The sequence below is a fragment of the Harpia harpyja genome, chromosome 1, assembly GCF_026419915.1.
Source record: "Harpia harpyja isolate bHarHar1 chromosome 1, bHarHar1 primary haplotype, whole genome shotgun sequence".
Lineage (NCBI taxonomy): Eukaryota > Metazoa > Chordata > Aves > Accipitriformes > Accipitridae > Harpia > Harpia harpyja.
In genome coordinates, this window is record NC_068940.1 from 31,513,341 (window position 1) to 31,523,008 (window position 9,668).

Genomic DNA, 9,668 nt, shown 5'->3' on the forward strand with positions numbered 1-9,668 from the left:
GCGATCTTCAGGCGGCTTAAAGCACACATGTAAGATGCGAGGTGGGAATCTCCGTCCTTTGGCCGATGCCTGTGGTTGCTGGGGTTCGGCGGGGGAGTTGTAGCATGTCTGCGTCCGAGCGTGACCAGGACCGCGAGGAGCGTGGTGTGCTGATGGCAGCAGGAGCCGGGGGGGTTGCGTGCCGGGGCTCGGCTCAGGATGCCAAGCAGGCACCTGGGGCTGATCCAGACCCTGCATCAGATGAGGACCTCCTGGTGCTGAGGGGGACCCATCTCTGCTGGATGCCAGCAAGCACCAGATCCTGGTGGATCTGGGAAGGGGATTCCCTAGAGATCCTTTGCAATGGGGAATTAGTGAGAGGAGGCAAATGCTTTAGCGGGGTAACCCTGGGAGGTCATTGCAGACCGAAAGGAAAAAGGATCTTGTGTTATAAACCCCACAATATCCACCCAGCAAATATCTAAACCACTTCAGATCTCCTCAAAGGTTATTTCCTTAATTCTATTTTAACTCGCGCATATTTGTGGATGCAATTATTTTCCTATGGAAAAAAAAATACCCTCCCACACAAGTGAGATCAAGACTATTAACTCGAGTCAGCCACTTGTCACAAGAGCTGCTTGAAGAATAGAGAGCTGTGTTTACGGGTGCTCTAGTAACAAGCAGGAGAGCAGACTGTAAAATAATAATTAAAAAAAAAAAAAAAAAGCCGTTCTTTTCCGAGAGCGGCGAGCCTGGCTCCAGCTGTGCCCGGCTCCCAGATGTGCCCGTGGGACTCCCGCCTATAGACTCGTCCCACCTGCAGACTCGTCCCACCAGATCAACCAGTTTCACTTTCAGAAATAGGAAGTTCGCCGGGAAGGGCCGGCGAGCGCCCAGACGTGCGCGAGGGACGCAGGACGGCGGCGTGAGCCGCCCGGCCGGCGGCATGACCTCTGCATCGTCCCTCCCTCCGGCCTCGAGAAGAGCGGTGGCATAGACCACTGCATCCACCGCATCCGCCGGGGATGGAGCAGTTTGTCCGGAAGCGTTTGACCTTCCTGACGTCCTTCTGGAACAAGCTCCGTCCCCGCTCCGTGCCGGAGAGCTGCTCGCTGGGGTATCTTGGTTCTGATTCCGTTTCGCTGCACTCGGAGCCGAACTCCGTTTCCTTCATCCCCAAGTCTTCTCTCTTTATCGCTTTATACGCTTTCACAGCCCGGAGCGCAGAGGAACTGAGCGTAAGCGCAGGGGACAAACTTCGTGTCCTCAGAGAAGAAGGAGAGTATGTCTTAGCCCGGCGGCTGCTGGGGGAACCGGCCATGGGGTACGTTCCCGCTGCGTACGTGGCCAACCTCAGCCAGGGCACCTCCGCTCACCGGCCGTAAGTATCCGATGCTCTGGACCCCTTGGGGGATGGAGGCTGGACCAGGGTGGCACGTCCCTGCCCAGGGAAAGGCAGCGCTCGCCCTCTGCGATGGCAGGGAGCACGAGCTCCTCATCCCCTGCTTTTGCCATCGGCGGTGGTGGGACTGAGTGGGGATCTGCCCTCCCTCGGGCATCCCTGCCGTGAAGCTCCTGCAGCTCACGGCAGTGGGGTGGAGATATTCAGCACAGCAAGCGAGGGTTGGGGGGGGATGCACCGAGGGGCAGAGATGCTGGTCCCCCTTCCCGGGCGCATCACCCTCACACGAGGTGGGATGGCTCCGGGCTGGGACGCGACGCGATGGTGCACACGGGTGCAGCTACGGTGCCAAATAAATGGGCTCCTGCTTGCTCCAGCTCCTCTCCCTCTTGCCCCGCATTAAAGGGGAGGCAGCGGGGAGGGAGGGAGCTGGGGAAGCTTGTACCTGAGCCCTAACAAAGGGCCCAGGAGTGTGGGGAGAAGCAGTTTGGGTTGGGACCTGCTGGGAAGCCCGGAGCTCTGTAGAGTCAAGCCGTGGTGCTGCTGCTGCCGTCCGGCTCCTGCTCATCTGGGGCCAGGGGCTCCCTCCCTGTCAGTGCCTCTCCCACCCAACACGGAGCTTGGGTTGATGTCTCAGCCCTCCCTCAGCTGGGGAAAGCCCAGGCTCATCGTTGTGTAAGGCAGCCCGGTCCCGACACGCCGGGCAAAGCGCCCCGAGACACTGCTGCTCCCTCTGCACCAGGCTCTGAGTCACTCAGAGCAATGGGGAGCGTGTGGACGGGGTGGGTGTCATCACCCTGCAGACTCCCCCCGCACTGCCCGGGAGCAGGAGTAAAGGAAAGGAGCGGGGGGAACCTGGGAAGGGGCCCTGATGTGCAGAGGCAGTGATTGCAGCCAGTGGGATGGGAGACGCTGCACCGGCGAGGACCGTGGGGTCGGCTCACTGCTTTGGTCCCGTTGCACAAAACAGTCGGGCAGGCTACAGCCGAGCGTGCGCGTGTGCGTGCATGATTCGTGCCCAGCCCCGTCCCGAGGATGGAGGCGAGGGGGATGCCGCGGCGTGGGAGGGCGGTTGGCAGCAAACGTGCGTGGCTTTGCAGCTGGAACGAGCCGCAAGCACGCAGACTCTGCGGAGCCGCGGGTCAGAGCTGGGTGGTAATTTGTTCAGCTGCCGTAACCCCACGACGTATAATTTCCTGCACGGCTTCTCAGACGCTGGCGATCCCAGCTCATGACGAAATCTTGGGCTTCTCACGTCCTGGCTGTATTAGCCTGGATGAAGCAGCATCTTCTCCACGCTCCCATGCATCCCGCTGAGTCGGGACCCAGCCAGCCAACCTGCCTTTTCTTGCTGGAGATTTGGTGATGAATCTGGGTGCTGACTGGGCACAGAAGAGGGGTTTGGCTGGGTCCTCCCTCCTGGCTTGGTGCTGCTGAGGTCCCCAACCAGTGCTGCTGTGTCTGGAGCAGCAAAGGGCAATTCCCAGAGATGTTTTCATTGATGTGATTTGCTCAGGCGCTCTGAGAGCTGGTTGTGTCCATCAGCCGCAGGTCAAGAAGTGCAAAGCGATGCTGTGTCTGTAGCTGTTGCTCTTGTGGCGGGACAGATGGGTGCAACCCAACCAGAGCATCTTCCACGCAGCACCAGGTGGTCGGTGCTTTATTTACCGCAGGCTGTCAGCCCAGGTGCTGCGCAGAGCCGCAAGTGTAAACCTCCTGATTTTGGGATGGAGCTGAGACCTGGCCAGCTTGATACAGCGGTGACCAGACACTGCTGGAGAAAACGGTTTGCAGTCAGCGAGCTGCAATAAAACGCAACAAGTGCCCGCAAAACCAATCCAACAAAGCAGCCCCGACGCAGGCTGGCAATGGTGAGCGTGGCAGCCGCATTTACAGGCTCTGAGCCGCAGACTGGCCGCCGTGCTGCTCGCTTGGTGGCTGCCAGGGATGAGCAAAACGGTGGGAGGGAGCTGCTCCCCCTCCCTGGCTCAGAAGGTGCCAGAGCCCCTGGGGTGGATGTGACCCCATCCGTGCATCGTCTCCTTGCACCACACTAACCCCTTTGCTCTGCTTTATTCTTATTATACCCAGCTGGTACTTCAGCAAGATCAGCCGAAACGAAGCCGAGCAGCTCCTCCTCTCGCCTCCCAACCAGCACGGCTCCTTCCTCGTCCGCGACAGTGAGAGCAGCAAGGGCGAATACTCTCTCTCAGGTAATTTTGTAGCAATTATCCAGAGAAAATTAGCACAGGGAAAGGAACCAGGCTGTTCCTTAGGGGCAGCTCCTGGCTTGGTCAGTAAGGGGTGAAAAACATGGAAATATGTTTAAAGTGCTTTACAGCATCTTGTTAAAGTGAATTGACTGCTTTCTGAAAGCGTAGGGAAAGCTAATAGATGCAGGTATGGACTGCCGAATTACTGCGGCAAAGGAAAGTACATTTCTCCCGTCCAGCGTACGGAAGCCATAAACAATTCACAGCGGCTTAATGATGGTTTCGTGGCACAGACTCCCAGGATTTCATTCCAGCAGCTTTTGTCATCTGAGGGTTGTCTAAAAATATGCTGCCACTCCAGACTACCAGGGCCTGGGCTGCTCCCACATACAGAAATTTGAATTCAGGGGGGCTTCGGACCAGGCAGTGCTGTTACAGTCTGGTCCGATCCATGTAAAAACAACCCCCAAAAATTCATGGCGAACCCCGCATCCCACCCATTGGTCCCCTGGGCTGCAATGTGCCTGCGGGACGTCCAGCCGCTGCAGGTTTATCCACCTCGAGCAGCAATGAGCTCTGCCACTCTCCGAGCAGTTCGTTTGTGTGGGGAATTATCCCTGCTAATAAAGCATCACCTCTCCGGTCCAAATGAGCCCCACTCGCCCGTGGCCAGGAGTCTTCTGAGCCAGGAGGTGGGAGCAAAAGGGGTGATGGGGAGTGGGATGTAACACCCCAGGGGCGAGTTAGGTTGCTTTAGGGTGAATTAATAGATTGGATGCCTGGAAAGGAGAGAGGGTGAGAGTCAGCAGGGAGATGGGAAGGAGACGGCGATTGCACAAGCTGAGTTTTCCCCCGCCTGGGCTTCCCCGCAGTGCGCAACCACACGAAGGTCAGCCACTTCCGAATCTGCAAGAGCCCCGGGGGAAGCCTCTACATCCAGAAGGGGCATCCCTTCCCCGACATGGAGGAGCTCCTCGCCTTCTACACCGAGCACTGGAAGGTCATCCAGAGCCCCTTGCTGCAGCCCTGCAGCCCCGCGGTGCGTACGCCAGCGGCACGGCTCGGCCAAGGTCCCAGAGATGGCCAGGGTGGAAAAAAGGAAAGAGAAATTAGGGAAAAAATAGCAATAATTAGTCTATCCGTTTCGGATTTGAGGTTTATAAAACTGAATTTAAAATACACCATTAATATAGCTGCCAGCATCACCTTTTATCAGCCATGTTAAGACCAGGGCATGGCATTTATACGTATTTTTGAGCGGTCAAAATGCACAGGCCTTTCTGAAATGTCTTCTCCATGTTGAAGACTAGAAATTGCGTTGTTACAAATCCCTTTGATACTGAATCTGGAAATACCTGCACTTCCAATTTTTTTCCTAGAGTATAATAAGACCACACTGCTTTTTATATAGTTTCCATGCCAATTAGTGTGGCACTCATAAAGTCAATTAGAGTATTAATCCCAAATTGCTGACTCATTTCCTGATTAGAATTCCATCCACCGATTATGACTTAGAAATAACAATTAAACATGTGAATAATCCGAGAGTGAAACTGAAAGGTGTAAGATGAAATAAATGCTTAATGAGCCGAAGTCTGAATCAGCCATAATATGCAATAATATTCATTTACTCATTTTTATTTATTGGTGGAAATGGAAAAAAGCCACGTTTGAGGTCTGATGAGGAGTGAATCATGACTCGAATTCCTAATATTTCATGTAGCCTCCAAAAATCTCCCCCCTTGCATATGTCGGCTCCCAGCAGGGGTAATGCAGAGGATGCCCCACATGCTTTGTACCCCCAATGAACATTTAGCAGAGGGAAAAAGCAACGCACAGCCTGCAGCCCCAGTGCAACGCAGGTGGTGGAGCACCAAGTCCTGCTCCCTCCTCTGTGGCCGGTGGACCTTAGTGGGCACCAAGAGCTGGTGTGGGCTCCACCAGCAGGTCCTACCCAGCTGGCCGGTCCAAGTGTACAACGTCCATTTTGCAGACCCCCCCCGAGAGGGACGGCTGGGAGCGCCCGCGCTGGGAGTTCACCCTGCGGAGGAAGCTGGGCGAGGGCTACTTTGGAGAGGTGTGGGAAGGACTGTGGAGGAACACGGTGCCGGTGGCCATCAAGATCATAAAAGGTAGGTGGAGGAGCAGAGGTTAACAGCGGCCAACTGGGTCTCTCATTCACTGCCACATCGTTCACCCCCTTTTGTTTCCTAATCCTCTTGGTCGCTGCGTCTGTCTTATCGAGCGAACTGTGGTAGGACCTGGCAAGTAGCCACTGGACTATTTCTGTGGACCCACCTAAGCTTGGGCTGCACCTTTATAAAGTGGCTCCATCCAGTGGGTTTGTGATAAGTCGCATCAAGTCAAGTCCAATGGGTTTGTGATAAGTCAAGGCAAGTCAAGTCCAATGGGTTTGTGATAAGTCAAGTCCTGATGGGATTATGATCCTGAAAATGGCAAAGCCCCATGGAAAGCGTCTCTTGGGTGTTTGGATCTGAGACACAATGTGTGCAGACATGAACTTTGAGAGCAGGGGTGGGCTGTGAGGAGGAAAAATGTCCTTATCCCAGTTGGAGGTGCTGAGCTCCCAACGTCCATGTAAGAAAGTAGCTCGTAACAGCTGCGCTGGCTTTCTCCCCCAGCTGACATGAAGGCAGAAGACTTCACCAAGGAGATTCAGAACCTGAAGCGCCTGAGGCATGAGAAGCTGATCCAGCTACACGCCGTCTGCTCGCTGGATGAGCCCGTGTACATCATTACTGAGCTCATGCGGAAAGGCAACCTCCACAGCTACCTCAACAGTGAGTACCCATGCCGGCACCACGGGGAGCGGGCTCCTGGGGCAGTGCTGCTCTGGGGATGCTTTCTGTGGCCCAGAATGGTCCTGTGAACCCGAGTGGGGACCCTCAGAGAGTGCAAACCTGGTTTGGGTCCTGTTTAGCTCAGTGGTAATGCAGAGCATCCCATGGGCACTTGGTGGAGATGGTCTCGGGTGACCCCAAGACCCAAAGACACAGTCTGGCGTGATCCTTTTGGTGTCTGCGTGGGCTGGGTCCGTATGAGTCCCTGGGAGCCCAACCATGTTGGTAGGAACCTTCATCCCTCCTTCTTCACCCACCCATGGTCTGCCAGCTCCCACCAGTGCACAGAAACCCCACTGCCGTGTTTGGGTAACTCTGCCTTTGTTAGGAACGAAATGGCCAAACCTCCTCCTGCGCCGGCAGCATGGTTTTGTTCATGCGCAGAGCTAGTAACAGGCCGTGGTCTACTCATCACCCGGCCATCGGTTTATTTTTCTTGGCCTTTCTTTTCCTGACCCAGTAATCATTCTTGAAGGGAAACAAGACAAACTGCTCCCACCACAACCTGTTTTTCTGGTGGGTAAAATCCCCTCCTCCCCCACACTGACCTCGTTTTTGGTTGGGGCTCCAGCAGCATTTGGTGCTGGAGGAGCTGGAGCTTGCAGGTAGGACAGGTTGAGAGGCCTGGCTGGAGATTTGCATGGCAGAAGGTCACCTTTAGCTTTGAACGAGCCATGGATGTCTGCACCCTCGTAGCAGCACAAGGCGCTCTTCAGAGCTCACCCCAGTCCCATTCCTGAGGAGCACATGGCTGTGCTGAACTTCCCACACAGTACAACCAGGACTGTTAGGCAGGACCTCCAGTTCGAGATTTTACACGTTCCCCTGATCCCACGTTGATGGCGCAGGGTCTCCTTCCAAACCAGAAAACCCAAAATAGATGTTGCTAGATTGCCCCCAACGCTTGGATCGTCTGGGTTAACAGGTCCTGAAGGGAAGTCCCTGGGCACCTCCCACCTGCTCAACATCGCCTGCCAAGTAGCAGATGGGATGAGGTACCTGGAGGAGAAGCATATTGTCCACCGGGATCTGGCGGCCAGAAACATCCTGGTGGGAGAGGAACTCACCTGCAAAATCGCTGATTTTGGACTTGCGCGGCTCCTCAAGGTGGGTCCCTCCCATCACCCCAGGCCACCAAGCTGCCCCACGCTGCAGCCGTTCCCCCGCCGTCCCCTTTCCCAGCCCGCAGCCCCAGCAAAGCCCCAAAAGCAGCAGCTGTGTTCATCATACCATCCCTCATGACCCGTTGTCCTCCCATTGCTTTTCAGGATGACATTTATTCCACCAGCAGCAGCACTAAAATCCCGGTGAAGTGGACAGCCCCGGAGGCAGCCAACTACCGCACCTACTCCCTCAAGTCCGATGTCTGGTCCTATGGGATTCTGCTCTACGAAGTCTTCACGTATGGACAGATCCCGTATGAAGGTAGGGCTGCCAGCCCCCTCCACATGCCAGGCAGCTGGCCCACAGTCCCCAAAAGCCACCATGTCATGAATTGTTATATCGTCCCTCCCATAAGGGATGTGGAAGCAGCTCCTAGAGCGTGAGCAAGTTATTGTCCACTTTGGGGATTGCTTAGAGGGACTTTTAGTGCTTGCAGAGTAGATGCAGGAGCTGGGGGCAGGAAGGTGGTTTGGGTTGGATGATCTCCCCCAGCCTCTGCTCTACCAGCCTCCTGGCAGAGAGACACCATTTCACAGCAGCGCCAGTTGACATCATGGCCCACGCAGGTGTACCTTCAGGGCATCCTCTGGGGACATTAGATTCAGGGTCATTTTCACCTTCTTTGCAGGAATGACAAACCAAGAAACCGTACGGCAGATCACCAGGGGCTACCGCCTTCCCCGGCCCAGCTCCTGCCCTCCCGAGATCTACAGCATCATGCTGGAGTGCTGGAGTGGCAACACGGAGGAGCGTCCTACCTTCCTGGCCCTGCGGGAGAAGTTGGGCTTCATCTACAGACGGCTGCTCAGCTCCCTCTCCTGAGGGACCTCTTCCCACCATCCTTCCTGCACAAGCCCCTCCAGGCCCGCTCTTGCCAAGAAGCTCCTTCCTTCTGGTTTGCCCTCTGACATGGCTCCAAGGAAAGCACATCCCCCCAAAACCAGCCCATGGTCCTTCTCGGTCAGGATGCAGGGAGGTGGCTAAGGGAAAAGGCAACGAGTCGTGGAGAACTCGTTGCCAGCGCTTGGCTGTGTAGCAGTCTGGAAAAGCCCTGTGGTAGTGAAGGCATCACCCAGAGTTTACATCTTCATTCAGCCAGTAGGGTGGGAGGTCCCTGCCGCTCCCCACGCCAACGTGAAGGTTTGCAGTTTGTGTTCAGTTGTGGCTCCGCTTGATTTTTCTTGTAGTGAGTGTCCGGTGTATTTATCAATAAACGCGTGTGCATCCATCCACGTGAGTCCTTGCAGGGCATCGGTGGACGCTGCTCCCCTCCCTGCCCAGGAAGCAATGTTTTGCAACCAGTCCCACTCTTGCAACCACAAATATAACCATCTTCGTGTCTCTTTGGTCTCTGCTCATCCAGGTGTGCATTAAACCTTCGTGTGCGTCTGCCACCCCTATCCCAGGCAACAGCCCAGCTTGCCCCGAGGACCCTGCACAGGCAGCTCCTGCCTGGGCTGCTCCGCTCTGGCTCCTTGCCTCGCTCACCGTCCTGTGGTTATTCCAAGAAAAATGCGTATGTGGGTTCAAATATTTAATGCCTCCTTTGCCCAGGTGCAGGCGGCAGAGGCAGCACTCGATAAAACGCTGTTTTGCTCTTTATCACGCCCATGGTGCAAAGCCAAGAGGTGCTCCCACCACCCCCAGCTCCTCGCCGGTCCCAGGGTACGGCAATACAGGGGGACCTTGAGCCTCTTGTGCCCCCCCAAAGCTAGAGGGAAGCATTTGCTCCAGCCAAGTACCTTTTGCCCCCCTCCAACCCATGCACACTCTCAGAGGCTAGGCTGTCCTTGGCAGCGGTGGAAGGACTCACTGAAAAGCAACACCAGGAGCAGTGCCAAGGTCCCGGGCTGGTGCAGGCAGCCTCCCCGGGGCTGGCACTGATGTGCTTGGGGCACTGATGGCAGGGAAAACAACGTGCTGTGGGTGAAAGGCAGCCTGGCTATAAATTTTCTCCTGCCAAGTACATTTTGCCTGTTTGCAAGACAGGGGGTGACCGGTAGGACTGAAACAACAGCAGGGTTGGAATACATAAAGTTTATGCCA

General features: G+C 55.7%; 1 protein-coding gene across 1 annotated transcript; it reads left to right on the forward strand.

Moving 5' to 3' along the window:
• The first annotated feature begins 736 nt into the window (after positions 1 to 736).
• On the forward strand, positions 737 to 9,377 carry LOC128140901 (tyrosine-protein kinase Srms-like). Its single transcript, XM_052785339.1, has 8 exons — positions 737 to 1,363; positions 3,476 to 3,597; positions 4,470 to 4,636; positions 5,591 to 5,729; positions 6,240 to 6,398; positions 7,384 to 7,565; positions 7,727 to 7,883; positions 8,251 to 9,377. Exons 1-8 carry the CDS (start codon positions 1,008 to 1,010, stop codon positions 8,442 to 8,444), a joined length of 1,476 nt encoding a protein of 491 aa, XP_052641299.1. The 5' UTR covers positions 737 to 1,007; the 3' UTR covers positions 8,445 to 9,377.
• Positions 9,378 to 9,668: the final 291 nt, after the last annotated feature.